This window comes from Diprion similis, chromosome 1, assembly GCF_021155765.1.
Source record: "Diprion similis isolate iyDipSimi1 chromosome 1, iyDipSimi1.1, whole genome shotgun sequence".
Taxonomy (NCBI): domain Eukaryota; kingdom Metazoa; phylum Arthropoda; class Insecta; order Hymenoptera; family Diprionidae; genus Diprion; species Diprion similis.
The window spans coordinates 10,409,487-10,429,729 of NC_060105.1; the positions used below are offsets into that span (position 1 = coordinate 10,409,487).

The window sequence follows — 20,243 nt, forward strand, 5'->3', positions numbered from 1 at the left end:
CTCGCGATATTATTATTCGAGCTTTAAATAATCCAAACATTTGTGAAAATCTCCATACTTTTCGGTAACACAGAAAATAAAATACGGTCGAGTCAAAATAGGCTAACTGCATTGTTCCCACGCGTGTTTCGCAATCGATCCGATCAATGATTCACGACTCAATGCCTAATTCAGCCGGATGATTTCACATAATTGCCGAAATCCAAATCACTCTCAGGCAAAAAATTCAAACTTAAGGCTGAAATAAAAATTAAATTGTATAATAAGTTCAAAATTTGCACAAATTTTTCGAATTCCCACCGAATTCGCCGGAAGAAATGAAAGTGATGGGATGACAGGGATCCTCATCCCCGGCCTTCGCGTCTGCAGTTATAGTGTGATGATTTTCTAGGGTGAACCATGACGCTGAGGCTTACTCGCTAAATCGTTCTCACGTGGTGTACCTACCGTGACCATCGCGTACCTACCTAGCACAGGTGCGCTAGTACACGGTAGTAGTAAACAGGGGGGGGAGGGGGGAGGGGATAACCGGAAGTCGCCGCCGGAACCGCGTCTCCTCGTGGCGGGCTTAAGTAGTTACGGTGTCTTCCCAATGCAATGGCCAGGGTCTGTAAATACGTAATTGTTCCGAGCCAGGAAACGGGCGAGCAGTCTGCGATAAAGAAACCTCAAGATTTTGGAAAGATTGATGATTTTTTCTTTGTTTCTCAGTGAGGTAAGAATATGGTGATTTTTACGGTTTGTAGAACTAATTTAATGTGATGATATCGAGAATTAATCTTCGGCAATGAAATGCGAGGCAACATTGACGGAGATTCCAAATTTGACTTGCTGTTTTACTGTTGCAGTTGTTTTTAACTTTTGATGTGAATGTCGAATGATAATCTGATGTTTATTGAAACAAATGAAATTTTTTAAGAGCTGGTTCAATCGTTGTAAATTATATACGTTATGGATGTATAGGTATTTGCTTAATTTCAAAAAGCGTGCACGATGACGGTATCAATTATTCGTTAAACATAAAATTCAAAATCACTCTCGTTAAAAAGACAATTTACGCAGTACAGATGAGCTTCTCCAATTTAAACATCTTTTGCGTGGAGGTAAACAGGCGAGACCCTTCATTGTACGTGAGAATCCACATCCTGCACCCCCGATGCACAAAAGCGGATAAGGATTCGTGCGCGATGGTGCATAGAAAAAGTCTATGGTGCGTGTAAACGGTCCGACCAACCCGCACAATAAACAGAATTTAATCGTTAATGATATCTGATATTTTTGTTGGCTGCAATTTGGCGTAATTGTCGGTGTCGAAATTGTACGGACGGGGGTTTAAAAATATTCAAACTTCACTGGGCAAGAAATCTATAAACTATCTTTCGTAAAATCGTGAGTCGAATACTAAAAGTGTAATTTATTGTATAGGAAAAAATCGAAAATTTAAAATCAGCACAACAACTTCGGATTTTCCAGATACTTATTGTTAGCTACGTATATGTTGCTGAAATTAGCTAACGGAAATTTTTTGCAATGTTCGTTTTATATGCACGTGTGAATTTACACATGTACGATGAAATGTGTTCAATTAACGAAAGGATTTTATGACGTTGATGAAAAGTGGCGAGCTTACACAAGCGGCTCGAAATTCACGCCTGCTATATACGCACGGTAAATTGACTTGTCAGATATGCCGAATTTTGGATAACATGAATTACGATAAATATACCCAATTACACTAACCGCGTGCCGAAACGGCCATTGATTATTAGGCACGAGCTATGTGGTAGCAGCTATTGCACGCGAATAGATATATATATAGACGTCGTAAAATCTGTGTCCATGAATAAATTTAATTAAAAGTTAGGCAATATCTTGAAAATGACGTTATATTCTAACGAGCGAAATATAATATGCAAGTATTCTTGAATATTGATACGAACATCCGCAGGACCCGTAAGAAACGTCAACAACGCGTAGTTGTAAATCAGATATCAGGTTCTGGGTACAATTATTATTAATTTTTCTCGCCCATTGTGCGCTATTTCTGATCTTAAGTGAAATTTGAATACAAGTAAGAAAAGTTTCGTGACGATTTTCAGACCAAACGAAGTCAATTTGATTCGTGGCTTATCTCTTTCCGTTTCGTCGGGATAAAATTTTCTATGAAGAACAGATTTGTATTCTGTAAAAACGTGAAAACTACGATTTTTTTACGTTTATATATCGACAGGCGAATGAAGATCCATAAACGCAAAATAGTGTTTTGCAAAAAATCCACACGCATCTAAATGAAAGTATATCTTGTCGCTTGATTGCGACGAGACTTGGACTAGACATCCGTAAAGTATAACGCGTGACGAATGATTCGCCGAAAATTATTACAAGAAAATCCATCAAGCGATATTGAACGTCAGTGGTAAAAATGATGAGGCAAGGGAGTAGCTCTGAGTAAAAACTCTGTTCGAAAAACGAGTTATAATTTACACCTGACAATGAAAATGATCTCTGTTGCTTCGCGTTGGGTGCTCGAGGGCTTTAAACGCTCCAGATCATTTAAGTTCGCGCTAAACTCGACGTTACGCTCAATTTGCAGAGTGAATTAACGAGAGAACCAAAGTGGCCCGGTTTGTACTTCGATCATACGAGAGCAGAAAAACCAGCTCAAAGCTCCACGTGCTAAAACCGATTTTTAGTTTGTCCTGAGCCCCTCTCTTCTACTCCTCTGCCAGGACCTGAAACTCAAGGTCCGAGCCAAGATGGTGGCGGGTCAAGATCCTTCGCCGATTGGTCTTTCAAATCCAACCGTTTCCTGCGCCGAACTCTCCTGCCAACCACTCGACCAATGGGAAGCCAAACTGCTGACGCCAGTGAAAGAAAATATTCCGCGCGTTTTGTTTATCTTCATCTTCACCCGCGAGATTTGGAAAATCGAGTAAGGAGGTTGAGGCTGGCCAGGAATCGATACTTTTCATTAATGCTGCACGAGATTGTCGTACATCGAGTGTGTGTCAAATTATTTTACTTTTAATCCATGAATTATGAAAATACTAGATCCAGGAATTGTAAACAAAAGATGTATGGATATGGATTCCTAATTTCAAATCGCTTCGCAATTGCTACAGATTTAGTAGATTCGTTCGATTTCACTCATCGGATGACTGTTTGGTTAAATTTACTGTGACACTTAACTTTGTCACGTTGGTATCGTTGAAAATTTAATCTTCCAAAATTGCACGAATTTTCATCGTGATCAATAAATGGCAATATTGAATTTGCTACCGAATAAAAAATTCGTTCAGTGGATTTTTGAAAAACAGTCTTAATTTTGAATAGAATAAGAAATCGTAGTGTGAAATTAGACAAATTTACTAGATTTGTTATTATCTTTTTTATATAACTGCAACACTTTACGTACCTACATCTTAGCATTATTAAAGAAACCTTCTACGTTTACGAATCCAATAACATTATAATTATACAACGCACGACTATTTCGCAATGAAATCAATAAAAAGTATCAGTTTTTGATCAATCCTACTGAGTTCTTTGCCTCTTCGGAAAATCTGTAAAGAATGTTTCCCTCATTACTCGGCTGTGTTAATTATCATTATTCGATTTTAGAAACGGAAGAAAGGGAAGAAGAAGATTTATTTTTAGAAGATTCGAAATGAAGTATCGATATCTAAGCTTTTTTGTCACAACTGCAGTACTTTACGTACATATTATGTAGCATTATTCAAAAGACCTTCTCAGTTTACGAATCCAATAACACGATAATTATTCCATTCACGACTATTTCGTTATGAAATTAACAAAAAGTATTATTTTCTGGTCAATGCCTCTTCGCAAAACTGGCAGCCTTTGCTTACCGATCTTCGATCTGACGAATGTTTCTCTCGTTACTTTGTCCGTCTGCGTCTGTCATCTATTGTTGTGTGCAGGATAGGAAAGTTTTTTCTTCGATCTTCGGGGCGCGAGTGTATTGCGATAAACTTTTACTCCAGTTCGAATCTCGGAACCGGTTTTCTCGTGACAGGGCTAGCGTGCCCCGGGTGCTGCTGGATGGCTGCCCCCTGCCGTTGGTTGAGTAAAGTTACTTGGAGAGTAAACCGGTCCTTCTCCATCCTTCTTCTCTTGTTCACTTTCCTCCTTCAAGGAGTACTACGATAGCCTCGCGTCAGGGCCTCGGCTCGGCGTTGAATATATATGTTTATTATTCACCTCGGATCACCGAGTCTGATTAACGATCCATCCTCCGTCGATATTTACACCTAGACCAGGAGCCTCTAGCCTCCTAACGGGTCACTGGAGTTTAATACGTCGAAGAAGATTCGCTTCCGAAATTATCATTCTTGATCAAAAACCGTAGTGATGATGATCCGTTATTTTGAAATAAAAATTGTAAACATGTGAAGTCAAAAAGTAAGCCGGCGTTGTCAATCCTCTCTGCACTCATCATATAGGGGATGAATAGGGGTGTCATTTAATCAGGAGTGTAGGACTGACTATAAGAAAAAAATCTGCATCTTTTTCGTTAAGTCCGAAAAAAATTATTGGGCGAAAAACTTCACTCGGGCATCGACGTGATAAATGATTTCGCGTTTAAAAGGTTGGCTAGGATGATTCCTAGGCTCAGGACGAGTACTGGACCAAAGCCTTGTGTACGTTTATAATTATGCCGATATATACAAGCGGTGGTACAAGGGTTATACCATGCGGTGAAGATTCTAGACGGTGAGAAGAGCAGAACCAGTTTTGCGTTGTTCTTTTTGTACTCCGTTCCTCTTTTTCTTCTTCTTCTTCTTCTTCTTATTATTATTCCTTTTCTTCTTCTTCCTTTTTGATCGTCGCACGTGCGCGCGGCACTTGGTGAGCGAGGACGCATCTACTCAACGTGAACTCACCGGGGAGATGGGATGCTGCTACAGAGTAGTCGTGCAGGACCAGAAAAGAAAGGTTACATCGAGGCTCCGTCCTCGAAGGAGCCACTTTTCAGATCCATCTTCAATTATCTGCTCCTTGATTTTCACCCGGCAGCAGACGCCGTATATTTTTAACATATTTTTATTCATGTTAGATTCATCAGAAATTCAAAGATTCAGGGCTTTTGATAAGTTTTGTCATTGTCATTGACAGATTGTTTATGAAAATATTAAAAATGTCTCGTTTCGAAAGCTTTTCCAAAACATCATACACTTAAGCAGAGCTGAATTTATTACATGCTTATTGTACTTTCTAAATCACTGAATTTTCACGTTCTCAACGTGTAGAAACGGTCACAGTTTTGAGTAGGAAAGTCGTTACACAGATGAAGTAATTAGTAGGTACATGTAAAACGAGGGGGAATATAATTTGTTCAGATCGTTCAGATAGGAGTAGATGGATGAGTGATAAGCTTCAACGACTAGAAAAGGAAGAAAAAATCAAGTAAACTGGCATCTTAATCACAAGTTGATTAGCAACGGACAGGATTCGTTTTTGGACACGTATTTAGGCATGCGTATTTCGGTACCGTTCTGCGGAAGGTGTTAAAATCTTTAATCTTGAGTGCTCTTCAACGGTCTGTACCTAAATGCAAATTTTGGCAAATGTTATCCTTTTCTAGGATCTTTTACCGGACTAGAAAGATACACACCGATACATTCGAGCCTGGTGATTATTTGAAGATTCATTATTTAAGCGAACAAGAAGAGGATCCGATTATTCTAAGAGTAAATTGAATCTGATACGACGTGATACCATTTCTCTTAATAATAGTCACAATTTGATCTTGGTGGAATATTAACTTGATATTGTTACCTCATTCAACCATACAATGTGATGTTGATAACTTTAATCGCACCAAAATAGTTTCATGTACCACATTTCCTTACCATTCCATTCCAACAATATTCATGAAACCTTTATTGTAACGAAACTGCAACTAGATATGACAAATGACATTTTCTTCAGTGGAGTCATTTGTGTCATTAGGGCTGTCAGCTACGTCTGTGCCCTTGAATAACTTTAACGAAGGGTGAACAGGCACACTGCACCATACAGCACTGGATAGCCATGGCTCTCCTGCACAGCCGAGTGCCAACCCCTGTAATCCGTGCGCCGAATGTCGGGACAGGTCAACCTGTCGTTAGGTTCAAGCTATGGAACCGAAAACAGGTACGAGACGTTTAGGCTTGGGTGCATAAACCTACCTGCCCTTGGCTCTCTGGATAGGGGCGGACGATGCACCTGACTACTTTTGTTAGCAGCGCAGCCCAAAGTAAACTGCCTTCACCCTCGACCAGCGCCTAAGCAAATGGACGAGTTTCATAAGTCGGATGGTTTGTGCGTATGCAGGCATCTTGGTGTTTCGAACCCAAAGACCCTTGGAGCTCGCGTTTTATTTTTCTCTTTTCTGTTTGTCTGGTTGTTGTTGTCTTTTTTTAAAGTACAGTAATACTTGTTTTTGATGCAAAACAAAATGGGAGATCGATTTCGTACGAATTATGTGACAGTGTATTCTAATTTATTACCTTGTTGCATAGCCGGTTATTGTTAATAATAATTCGTAAAGAATTGAGCTCGCATTTTGTTTCGGACCAAAAACAAGTTAGCCGGTAAGTTATGGTATCACAAGTCATAACGAGGTAGTATTCTGAGGTTTTGGGGTCACTGATTACGAATCTGAATGAGACAAAAAATTCAAGACGGTGGATATAATATGGCGGACGAATATTTCAAACTTCATCGAGAACGGTCAAAAAACTTTGTGCAGGGGTTTTTGGTATCGCTGAATTTCTATTCGCAATGCTGAATTTTCAAAATCTAATTACACATTCGTAATCAGCAACTCCAAAATATTTGAACAGAGTTTTTTCTCCGGATTCGAAATAGCTAATAAATATTAGTTTTAGGAAGTGCAGGAGTTACACGGTTAACATTTCGTCGTTGCGTAACAAACCGAGACTGTATGGCGGTGCGATAAATCGTTATAACCCGACTAAAAGTTCTGTTGCCAAATGATATATGTATATCTATATAGTTTGAATTACAACTAGGAGTAGGATGTATGTCTATAAGGAAACTGCAGTGCCGCAGGTTTGTCGGGGAAGATGTTTCGCAATCTTATAGAATGAAGATGAGCCAGCTGGCTGGAAGCTTAGCCATGCAAAACGTTCTTTGAAGCCTTTCGCTTCACGCTAAGATATCTGTTGCGTATCTCTTCCTCTATAATCGATCACGAAGACTGTAGAAATTCGATTTCAAACGAACTATGCAAAAGAGATTTCACAAAAATATACCTGTTTGCGTAACAGTAGCTTATCCTTCAATTGAAATCGAGCAAACTTCCCAATCAAAAAAGCTCTGTTTTTGAATGCCAGATTTTTACCACGAGACCAAAGAATCGTGACCTTCGAAGAATTTGTAGGTGTTACTGAATCTGTTTTCTTTCTATTTCGTTTGTCGCAATTAAATAACGCTGCAGGTATTCTAAAGAAGTCCACGTTTTACGGAGATTTAAAAGATCCTCTACAATCTAAGAAAGAACACTATTCAATGTTTACAGATAAATTCAAGAGCTAAAAATTATTGCAAGATTCAATGAATATTCAAATTTCATCATACATATAAAACCTGATCTTCGTGTGGAATTATTTAACGTAAAAGGGCGAGCTTTAAGTGAAAACAGCGATCGTCAAGCGTTTTGTAAATCTCGAATCGGTGTATTGATATTCGTTAATGGCACACCCACGCGAAATAAGGTGAATTTGGTGACGAATAAATTCAGAGGAGTCCCGCCGGAGCAAATAGTACATCATCAGTAGCACCTGGGAAAAAAATGATATCCGGTGACGCGTAAACCCGATTTTGAGAAAAAGCTATAAGCCGTACAACTTCCACCCACGCATCTACTAATCTAATAATCGGTTTCTCACGCCTCTTCGCAAAGGAGGGGAACCCGATACGGAATTTTGAGTAGGTCTGTCTCTCGTCTCACGAGACGTATTAAGGTACCTCCGCTTAAGTAGAAATACTTGAAACGCAGATATCTCAAGCCAGCGCCGTAAATGGGCCTCAGGGTGACCGAGGCAGCGGGTCCTAGGAAGAAAAACAAACGAGAAAAAAAAGGATACACCGAAGGAGAAAAAATCACTGCAATTATCCGAGACGCCTAGACACGGTCACGCTCCATGTTCCTTGGATCTTTACACTATCCAGACTCTCGAGGGTCCTGCAGGCTAGGCCTGCGAACCAGAAATGATCTGTCTAACCATTGTTCACTTTGAGACTCGACAGATTCAGCCGATTCTGGGAACCGCCTGTGACCTTTTACCTCTCCTCTCGGCTATCCGGGTCTCAGTTTCATGTTACTCCAAGTCTTTTCAAGTACAACGAGACGCCGCTGTCTTACCGTATATAAGTTATATGCAGAAAGGAGTTTATTGGAAGAGCAATGAAATTTCAGGCGTTTTTCTTGGCTTCTCGATAAAAATTATCACTCCAGGTTTCCATTTCAATTTTTTTAAATATTATAAAATCTCGAATCTGAGGTATCATGGAGTGAAATCAATCTTCTTGATATTTCAGAGCGCAATGAACTCCTCGAATGTCATATGCATCCAACCTGCTTCCGGCACTGCGCTGTATTTTCCTGAATCAACCTGCCTCTGTTCTTATCGTGAATTATACCTAACATAACAAGGCAAATAGTTTCTACATGGAGGTAAATTTCGTCTGTTTGTATTAAGATACCGTAATGCGGTTACCGAGATTGCTGAAGCGCGTCAGAAGGCAGTTTTGAACGTATAAGCTGTATTGTTCTGTATTCAAATACGATCTGGGATTTATGATCGACAGATCTTACACCGTGTAATATGTATTCTTATATCCGGGTTGTGAATTCTTTCCTACCAATCATTGTCATGGTCAAAGCCCTTGACATAAAATCAATGTGCGTATTTGGAGTTAGTCGATGTTTGGTCTGGAACAGTTTTGCTGTTTCATGTAAATACGAGTATTAAATGAACCCCATGAGTTTCCGGAATCGCATTCCATGTCCAAGTCCACATGATTTCATACATCCAATGTTACTTGAATATATATCGCATCTCTTGTTGTTCAAGATAGATTCAAATTTTCCGATCACAATGTATGGAAATTGGAGTTGAGATTCGTAGATACACAGAATTCACCAACGAATGGATTTAAAGATATATGAATAAATTACTTTTTTTTGAAAATATGGTTTCTTCCTACATTATTGCAGTGAAAAACTAGGTAATAGATCACCGTTTGGATAAAATGTGATCACTTTTTCAACGATCGAAAACTTTTGGACAGAGCTGTAAGCGAAAATTTTATTCGGAACGGTGGAAGTGCTCGTAGAACCTCAAAAATTGATTTTTCATGTATTCAGACTTGATCTGATTCTGTGAATCTTTTTTTTACACTCATTCAAATGCTTATAATGAGATTTAATCGCCATTCGATCATGGCGCGAACTACACAGTACTTCTTGCTATAATATTCCATTATTCCATGGCGAAACACATAAAAAAAATACCAATATTGAGATATTGAAATACTCAATGGAAATTCGCATTGAATTGTGGTTCTTCCAACAAAAAAGAATGAAAATAGTACACAGTTTGGATTTTCGGCTTGTCGATGAACAGATACCAAGAAAATTGACATCAAAATTCTTAATAATCCCGCAGGCAAGCGTGCACGAAGATCACAAATTAGGATTTTAAACAGCAAAAAAAAAAAAAAAAAACGAAACGATCGAACGACGTTAAGATTAATTAGTAAACTGGCTTGAAAACCAGTTTTCCATTCATCGGAACGATTTGTCGAAATTCGAGTCGTATCGAAAATAACTCGGCAACATACCCACTCGTATCAACATCGCAAAACGGTCTCTCCGAAAGTCGTAACAGGATAAAATAATTAATTTAAACAAGGATCCCCAACTCCTGGTACCTACGTACAAACCTAAACCCTTTTGATCCGAACCAAACCCAAGGGGACAAGAAAATTGCCCGCGATAATTGCGCAACCATACATTATAGTAACCCGGAAGGTTAAGGAGGGGGGATATTCGGTGAGAGCGTACCGTAGCGTAAAATTCGCCCCCCTCCACCCCTTTGACGGTGAACCCGTCGTCCCCCACCCACGCGGGATGAGGCCCCGTAGTAAAAATGGCCGCCACGAACCGGCCCGCGGCCCGAACGCGGCAGGCTGCGTAGTAGCGTGTAGTACAACCGGAGAAGGAGGCATCGTGGGTCCGGAAAACGGCGGCTCACTATAGGGCGAGCGTTGCTTGGACTATAGATCGGCGAGTTTAGTTGCCAACCTGTCCGCCGGCGGGGAATCGGGCGCTGGCGTCGTTCGAGTAGCGGCCGAAGGCCCAACCCCGGCATTGTTGGAGTGACGCCCGCGCCAGAGAACTTGAGTATACGCGTAGACAGAGAGAGAGAGAGAGAGGAGACGCGACGCGTTTTCATTGTTGTTTGTTGTTGTTGTTGTTTTACCGCTCTTGTGTCATATTCGACGCGATGTCGAACCGCGAGCCGAACATTTGACCTAACGATCTTCCGGAGAAATTTTCGAGGGCTTTGGACACCTGTACGTATCAGGATGAAGCAGGAAAAACCTGTCAGGAGACAGGCGCTCTTCCAGATCGCCAAGGTTCGTTTTATACTACCATCTGTGTAGCTCATGCATGTGGGATTTTGACTTCTTTTTTAAATCTTTGTACGGCTCGTTGTTCCGGGTTTTTAACCCGATGATTGTAGAGTTAGTTGGAAGATGTAGGGTCTCTGGAAAGGTGGTTGAAGGTCCGTCATTCTCACGATTCAGTCTTTTTGCCGTTAACCACATCGGACTACGTGCCCAGTCAAGGATCTTAGATCCTTTTTATTTGAAGTGTTATTTTGTGGCGAGGGGAAAAATCGCGGGTGGCAATCTCTTCTGGTCCTTATACGAAGGATTTATTATTGTTTTGACTCGATTCGATCCTTGCGCTGTCTTCAACGGTAAGGAACGGGATCCAAGCGAGAGGAAGAGAGCGAATGGAATCAGACGCTTATAATAAGAGACACAAAATCCAGCCATTGTTACCTGGTTGTGAGATTGTAAAAGCAGCAGTCTAAAACGTGTAAGAAATTTTCGTAAATACCATTTCTTATCACACGTGTGTGAAAAGTGGGGCTTTGCCTTGCAGTTTAGCGGGACGAAAGTAGCCAATTTCATCTCAGTGTTGTAAAAATAAATTCGTGCATGCGGAGATCACAATTATTTCACTTTAGTCACTTGTCACACAATATATTAATAAATTATGGAATATGAAGAGCAATCATGCATCAAATCGTTGAAACTAGATCTGATCAATGCCCACAATCACAAATTTATACATTAATGATTATCTTTCCGCCTTTTGACTAATTTCAAATCACATGAACCGTGACTAGGCGTTTCATTGAGAACTGTAATAAAATTATTATGAAACTATTTGTGGCCAGTAGGTCAAACACACGTTCAACGGACTGTTGCTGTTAGTTGTAATTTTCATGGATGGGCGCGCCATTAATCAATCGCTGATAGTTTCTGACAAGATTCCGTGTTTGATTAATCGTAAACTTGATTTACAGAATATGGCAATATTTTACAAATTTTCACACCTTGCTTCAATCAAATGTACCAAAGTAGGTAAATTTACGATTCCTGAAACGCATAAAACTTCGTAGAAAATTTATAAGGTTTTTGTGATAAATAAATCCTCAAACAAGGCAAAAAACAACTCTCAGAAATACCTGAGCGAAGTAATCAGCGTTAGCTTCCGATAATTTTTCTTAACGTTACATACATTCCACTTAATTTTATGTAATTCCACTTGCGCTTCGCGATTCTGAGAATGCCACGATATTGTCTGTTTAGAAACATATGCGATTTCAACGAGACCTAATTACGAGCTTAACTAAACGCAGAGAAATTCTGCGGAAACGGAGATAAAATGTTCCACATAGTGCGTCTGTTTGTATAGTTGAATACAACGTAAGTAGTTCATTCTCGATAAATTATACCTCGTAGGTAGATCACAAGTGATGTTAAAAAACTGAAATATAACACAATTAACAGACCCAAATCACTATTTCGCGTTAATAGTTATTACCTATGCAACAAGAACGTCAAAAATTAATGATATAAAAATCGTGGTGGATAAATTTTTCTCGATTATCGTCTAAACTGTAATTTCTATAAAATTTTCAATTGCATTTTGTATAATATTCAAGCCAATTAAATGAAGAACAATTCGCTGTCATATTTCACCAGGAACAGATACCTCAAGCAGTAGCATTAATGTATCCTTCGGCAAAAAAAAAATGTAAAAATAATATCACGCGAAGTATTTCCCAAGCAGTTGTCCTTCGATTGAAAACAATCTTGTGGCATTTCAACAGAATACTCTCGTACATGCACATGAATATATAGTTACGATTACGCTGCTGCGATTATTACCGACCACCAGGTATCGCATTGTGCCCATATGCCATGCATGGCAGCCTGATTGCGAATATAAACTAGGTACTCACTAGTACTCGCTAGAATGTTGAGACACTAATTGTAAAAACGTGTTGGACTCCACGCACACGTCTCAGCGAACGTTAAGGTGTGTTTATGATCCATAAGTGTGCGGGGACCTCGTCGGGCCCAAATAGAACGTGTACTATACCTACGCATCAAAGGCTTACCTAGGCAGCTAGCATTGGTCAGCGTGGACGCTTAACTATCCAACTAACGGTTCTTCTAGTACACAGCGTGGTCTAACCACGCGACTTTCAAATTGTCGAATCAAGCTGGGCCAAGGAATATACCTAATCGTTGGCGTCGAACATCAACTTTTGGTTTCAATCAAGCTGGAACGATTCATTAGCACGTATAAAAACTCAGCATGGTTCGGTTTTCCAGCGTTTTGTAATGCAGTGAGTTCAAAAAATGATGTCATTCTTTGTAATCGTAAAACTATGAGAAATAGTCAATCGTCAAAAAAGAACTTTACTTGTCAAAGGTACTATTCAAATGTCCTCGGTTTTACTGACGTTCTATCTGTTTTAGGAATATTAAAAAGCACTAAAAACACTTTGATTATACACTCAAGTGTTTTCTATCTTGCAATTTCTACAGTTTTTTGCAAATGGTTTACTAAAATAAAGAAATTCATTTCCTTCTCGTCTCTTCATCGGACACGGTTCAAAATTCAAAGCAATCGAATTTATGGCTGCTTCGATTCGGTTGTTGCTTCTAAGGCGACGCATCGGAAGCGACAGTTTACTTTATTCGTAATCGGCAATTATTAGTATTTGACTCGCAGGTAGGAGGACCACTTATGGTTCTATTTTTGGTTCGCCGGTTTGCGGTGTGCGCCTTACTCGGTCGTCGAAATCACCTACAGTCATCGTGTACTTCGTCTTCGACCCTCGATCGTTCGGTTCGTCACGTTTCTGCCTGAGGAACGCCCTGTGGACGCGCCTTATTCAATCTTCCGGCTGACGACGATTCTCCTTCTTTTACGATGTAATAGCAGTCTGTTTGTACTCGGTATTTACGTTCTTATAAATGTCCGCTAAGCTAGTCACTGAGACAATTTATTAAACCTGAGAGCAAGGAACGGAAATTGACGTTTGGCTCCAATCATCCTGAATACAAATCTCAAACGAGCAAATTTTTTTGCCGCGACTATCCTTCGCGCGGATAATTAAAACGTGAGTTTTATCGTAACGAGAAAGATATTATTTCACGGACTGATTCATTTTGCCACTGTTTTCTCACTTTATATTTCAACGAGACTAACCTGAACTTCCGACTAACGTGAAAATTAAGTCATCTTATATAATATTCTATACATAGTACAAGCAACACGTTGCCAGCGGAAATTTTATCGCGTGACTTCACCAGCAAGTCACAATTTCGTCGCTGCAGTTGGAGAGTTATTCTATTATTATTATCATTATTACTATGAAAAAATATTATTTACACAAGTTGGCTCTTTTTGCAGTATTGAATTTTGTTCCAATTCCTTTTGTTACAGGATTTTATAGGATTCTTTAAATTCAACTGGATCCACAAGTATCATTTTTGAACGCATGATCGTGCGTCGAAGCCTGTATTCATAACGAGAGAACCTTATCTGTGAATTTTTTTCATTCGTATTTCAATGGGCTAAAACGGTTCGTTTAATTTTGTTTTAGGTCCTGTGGCATCTCGACATCTTTCGACGCAGTTTTCGTGAACTTTCTGGACATGCCTGCATGCGAGAGTCCTGCATCTTTTGCGCCTTGAAGGTAAGAACAAAGATCTTATCACATTAATAATTCGCATTGAATTCTTGACGAGGAAAAAATTAGAACGTAACGTATTTCTACGCAGCATTTCCGGAGATCATAAGTATGTGGTTTCACATTACCGTGGTTACATGAGAATATCGAAATGCATGTGTGATAAAATAGTTATACGGTCTTATCTTATCACGCTGAACTTCCTGAGAAGTCAATTTCTTTTCTATACAAAATGACCCTGAGTTTCATATCTTTCGGTCGAAACTTGTGATATTTAAATATCACGTATAGAATAAAGACATTCTCAAAGTATACATAACGAAGAAACATTAGACCTCAGATATTTGTCACACTCTTACTGCTCTCGACTTGAAAAAATATTAACATCTCAAGTGCACGAGGGTTTCAAGGGTTGCTGCGTAAAAACTCGACTTAAAAGGCTCGCGTTTCACGGAGTGATTTGTTAGACATAAAAACCGTTTTTGAATTTGAATTCAGTCCTCAAATATCGTTCCACTCGGTTATCGTCTGTCGAAGAAAAACTAGGGAGTTTTTTAATAAAAAAAATTGTACAAAACGGTTTCATTTAAATGATAAAAAAAGAAGAAAAAAAACGCACGAAAAATTTTTCACCTCGTATATAAACTCGTGCTGGCACAGAGCATACCTGGGAAGATCTAGGAACCAGGCATAGACTGCGGATACGTAGTATAATAGAGTACTCGAGATTATTATATCGATAGGAAGTTGTAACGGGGCCTCGAGCCAGAATCGACTCCTTTCTCCGGTGCAAGATTCTCGAAGTTAGCGGAGCTTACGCTATTGGTCGCCGTCCTACCGCCGCTGGCTGAGAGTCGAAGGTTTTACGGAGCTCCGGCGTCACGTTGGGCCCAACCGATGGACCCAAGCGAGCCAAGCTGCTAGCTAGGGAGTCTGCGTCGTTCCGGGCTGTCGGTTCCTCCGCGTCGAGTAGCAGAAGCTTTTTGCCCGATCCGCCTGGACGCCTATTTCTCCTGACGTTTAGCGAACCCCTGGTTTCACTGCGATCGAGGCTCCCTTTGTTCCCCCGGTTCCTCAGCCTCCGTTTCTTCAACAAAACCGCGAGGGCGGACATTTTTCTGCCATCACCGTCGAGCTGGTCTCTCGTAGAAAAGGACAGGCGAGTGCTATCCGCGAGAGAAACGCAGACAGAAACAGACACCGCATCGTGTGCCATGTGAGAATCGCCGGGGTGAAACTCGGGACGGCACCTGCCTCACACCCTGAACCACCGGGTCGAATGTGGGCTCGAAAACTACCTGAGCTGATCGAGGGCCGACGGTGACTAAGGAGAGTGAAATTCGAAAAATCCGGGCTCCGTTGAAGGACGAGAACGTATGTTTAAGTACGGTTCGCGAAGCGATTGAAACCTGCGGTAATCGCGAAAATCGGGATTTGGAAATCTACGGGGTTTCAGGAAGGGCCAAAACGGAAGTGAGAATCATACGATACAGCGTTTAGCCATTAGCCCGACTCTCGGGGCACTCAAATATTCCGAGGAGACGGTGATTGGCGCGGAAATTTTTCGGCAATTGGTGATAAGCCAGTCCAACCAGCACGAATGCACTCGGACACAGCCGTGCAGCAGCCTGCCTACTACGAAGTTCGACAAAAAGGTGGCTTGGCTTGGCTTGACTTGGCTTTCCTTCCTTCCATTCGAGTTTCTTCGGAGCGTATTACTACTACGATTCGCCTCCCACCTCGTCCCTCGCGAGTCGTAAAAAGGTGAGCGAGGCTAAGTCGGTCTTGGTCCTAGTCTTGAGTGATCGCTCTTTCTCTCGACGACGAGTGCGTGTCTCCGTCGTCCCCATGTAGATGTGCTTCTTCGGCTGCACGAGGGTCTTATCTGTCTTGGTGCTCAGTGACGTCAGGCCCCGCGGTCCTTCGAGATCTATTGCGGAGGTGTGCAGGGGGCGGACAGGGGAGTAGATCTCGAGTCAGTGGCACCGAGGGTGGGGACACTTACTCGGCACTCCGCAAGCTGCTGCCACCAGGTACGCAAGCCGGAGTAGACTGTGGAGTGCTTGCATCGGCGCCGTCTTACTCCCCGCAGGTTACTCAACCCGAAGCACACCGCGCTACCTGCGGCCCTTTTTCGTCATTTGGGAAAACGTGTCCGAACCGTAAGATCACGTGGTGTCCTCGAGTATGGTGAAACTGTGTGGCTCGGGATAACAGATTTTCATCGATTGTCAAGCAGTTTCGTTTCCATAATTAAAAGTGAGCTTGTCATATGCTTCGGCAGGTGTTGCCAGTGAATATATTTTTGCTCGTGATTTTTTTACTGTGGTTCAGAGTCCGTACTGGGCTTTTGGAAGGAACCGTTTATTCAGGATGGTCGTCACTGCAGAGGAGAGTGTCTCTTGTGTTGTGTTTGTGATAAGGAATACATCGCAGGTGTATTTTTTTCTTTAACAAGTGGATATTGTGTATATCGTATGCAGGTTGAGTGGAGACTTTAAAGTTTGCTCAGCGGTTCCTTTTCCGCTTATGGTTTTTCCCCTCTCCTCGTTTCTCATGGCCAACCGCGTGGCGATGAACGTCTTATCAAAACCAACCGCAGCAAGCAAATACACGTACATTCTGTTAAGCGCAGATAAAGGAGCGAGTTTTTTCCTTCTCGCTGATATGACACACTTGACGTATAACCAACGAGACGTAGAGGACCTATCCAAGTGACGTTATCTGCAGGTACCTGCTGACGAACTAGCGGAACAAACGCTAGCGAAGACTGTTTAAAGAAGTCGACGCGATGTTTCTTGAAGTTGAAATTTCAGACGCGTAATTGTGATCCGCGTTGGTAATAATAAAATACGTTTCACGTTAAACAAACATCGGAATGTCACTCCGGGGTTTTCCGTCTCGCCATCGTGTTTGTTGTACGAGGAAGCTGATCGCGAGTGTGAGAGATCGATGACGTCTCGTACCAAGTAGCCGCGGGGCGTTTAGATAAGAGAAAGGAGACCATTCAGTAAGATTACGAAAAATTTGTCGAGTGTCTTTGAGAAAAGTTTTATATCGACGATGTTGAAGTGGATAAAGGTTCGTCAGGACCCTTTAACGTCTCGGTCAGCCGTGACGACGACGACGACGACGACGTCGACGACGGTGACATCAGGTTTCGCTTCCAGAGATCAGGTTGATAATAAAGAATTTCAAGATGAGGATAACAGAATTTTTGGTACTTCGTGCGAAATGGAAGAAGAAGAAGACGAGGAGGAGGAGGACAGCGGTATGGAAAGAGAAGATTCTCCGGCGGGAATCGATTTGAAGGATCTAAAGAAAGTAAGTCAACGACTGTTCGGCATCGATTTTTGGGTCAGACGTCACCAGACCCATTACTGAACATGTGGAAATCCCGAGGCTCGAGGAGTGGGGATGGCATGCGAAATATGATACAAATTCTTCAAAGTCCATGTAATTATTGTAACGGAGCCATATTGAGATCACGTAGTACGCGCCATGCAGATGGTATACTCTTCTCCTCGCGTACCACAACTCGTCTTGGCTCTTTCATAATCGTTTACAGACGAGTTGACTGAACGCTTGGTATTTTCATTGTCATCTTTTTTCAGAAGAACCTCACTCTTATATTTTTCATCAATCTCTTCATACAGTTTTTCAATATTCAAAAATTGTGGAGTTTTTTTTTTTTATATTTATGTACTTTTTTTATTGTAGCCTCGCATCACGAGGTAAAATTGAAAAATTTCATGTCAAAAATCTGAGTACCATTAACTGCACAAAAATAAAAAAAAAAAAAACATTGACAAGTAAAGAAAAAACTTATAACAATCGAAATTCATCATCTGGAGAAGTTTTTTCGTTTTTTTTCGTCGGTATTGAAATATCCGAAATCGTATATTGTTGGTCCGTTTTTGGAAAATCCTTGAAAGTACAATAGAATGAAATTTAGTCACGTTCTCAATTATGAATATGAGAAAATTGATTTCTGCCACAAAACTTAGTTTGAAAAGAGAATGATGAATAGTCATTGATTAAGTTACTTTTCATTGTACTTATATACGATGATGAAATTGAAAACAAACGTAACTTATTCTTACGTCAGTATAAAAAGCAATAGTTCTTTTTATTAGTTCAAGGAATCGTTCAGAGATTTAAATTGATTCGACCTTTTCGACGTCCCGCAGCTGTATCACCGGTGGTTGTAGCGACACAAAATAATACTTGAACACAACACCGTTCGAGTGTAACCTACGTACTTGTATTATACTTTCTACACGTTCCATACCGTATTGCGAAAGATTTCAGCAGGAGCCTATAGCCATTCATATAATGTCGATAAATTACCACACATTAAACACGCCGGTTCAACAAATGCCACCACTACATTCAGAGAATGTCGCAGTCGCAGCGCGAATTGCGTTACATAAACGCTGCAACAGTCGCCTAGTCACCGCGAATTTGTTAGCCAAATACGAAAATCCTAGTTTAATGAATATCCAGTCAATCGGGAGCCACGGAATGACCAGAAAAGGCGATATTAGCTGATCGGCGGAAGTGTTGAGAATGTCGACGATTCAACTGCAACCGAGTCTACTGCAAGTGGTAATTGAGTTCTGGTCACCGATCGCTGATCTCAACAGCCATGGTGGAAGTTAATCAATCGCAAATACCCACGTCGAGCAGTCAATCATTGAATGTGCAAAGTTTCTCATGCATGTAACCCACACATCCGCTCGGGAAAGCGAGTGCAGCGCGCAGCGCGTGTCCATTGCGCAACTTTGCGGATTAATAATCAACGTATGTCCTTGTTTGCTTATTTCCAGGACCTTTTTTCCCAGCTGCAATTCTCCCAGGAAAGCGCACTGCCACCCGATGCCCTCCGACGAGCACTCGCCGAGAGCTTTCTCGACCAGCAAAGGTTTCAACTTGGCTTTATGGACGACGCTGCGGAATGTTTCGTAAGTATTTCATCCCTTAGATCCGTTATTCAACCCTCGGGTTTAAGTACTTTTTGTTGATATCGTGACAGACTTGTTGCAAAGTTTTTATGGAAGACTCGGGTATTGGACTATATTGAAGAAATTCGGACTTTATCATGAATATTTCAATTGGTAGTATAATGAATGAGTGATTTTTTTTTACTGCAAAGAAAAGGCAAATGGAAATAACAACAACTTTGGGTTTTGGTTTTTTAACTTGTCAGATAAAATTGTCATTCTTTTTATGCCAAAGTTATTCGTGCTGAAAATGGTTAATGCCCAGAGCAGAATACATAATGGGTGATAAATCTTGGCTTTTGACATCGAATTTTACCCGGGAGTTTCGGTCATTTCGCTCTGAAGATGCGGTTTCTCCTCCTTCGGGAACGAACAAAGGAACGAAGTGAATGATATCTGAAAGTACTTTTTACTGCACGAAGGTGTAGGGCGCAGAACTTGTGAGAAGTGTATTCAAAGGGGGTAAAATTGGTCCCGTGATGCATCTATAAATTACCATTCGAATAGCTTAAAGCATCCCGCTTTAACGATTTTTAGTCACATACGCCTTTGTGATTGGATTATTATTCTTTTTCCCGAGTCTGATCCTCTGTTAGATAAATATTTCACCGACTTTATACTTGCTTCTAGAACTTTTCTCATTGTGTTGCGGATATTTTTTGTTAGACCGCAAGTAACACAGTTGGTAAAATGTGGAATGAAGTGAAGGTTCGATTTTTCGTATCGGATGAATCGGGGTCCGGAAAACGAGCCACCAAGAACAAAGTCTTCCTAATGACATGGCCAATCAGTGAGATTTTATCATCGAAATAACGGTTTTCAACTACTTCCCCGATCTTCCGTTGAATCTAAGAAACGAGTAGCCTTGAAATCTTGATTACTTCGGGTCAGTTCACTCGTACTGACTACTATTGTCTGGGCT

At 40.9% G+C, this 20,243-nt stretch overlaps 1 protein-coding gene across 3 annotated transcripts in view; it reads left to right on the plus strand.

Annotated features, from left to right (window-relative positions):
• Window positions 1-20,243, plus strand: part of LOC124405321 — a 64,511-nt gene that overhangs the window by 35,271 nt on the left and 8,997 nt on the right. The window contains exons 1-3 of one of the 3 annotated variants that reach the window (XM_046880151.1): window positions 10,518-10,671; window positions 14,232-14,324; window positions 19,148-19,282. In XM_046880151.1, coding sequence (XP_046736107.1) covers window positions 10,621-10,671; window positions 14,232-14,324; window positions 19,148-19,282 — 279 coding nt within the window. In that variant the 5' untranslated portion in view covers window positions 10,518-10,620. Of the gene's footprint in view, window positions 1-10,517; window positions 10,672-14,231; window positions 14,325-16,626; window positions 17,643-19,147; window positions 19,283-20,243 lie in introns of those variants that run through there. The other 2 variants (XM_046880138.1, XM_046880142.1) reach the window with 2 other exon arrangements.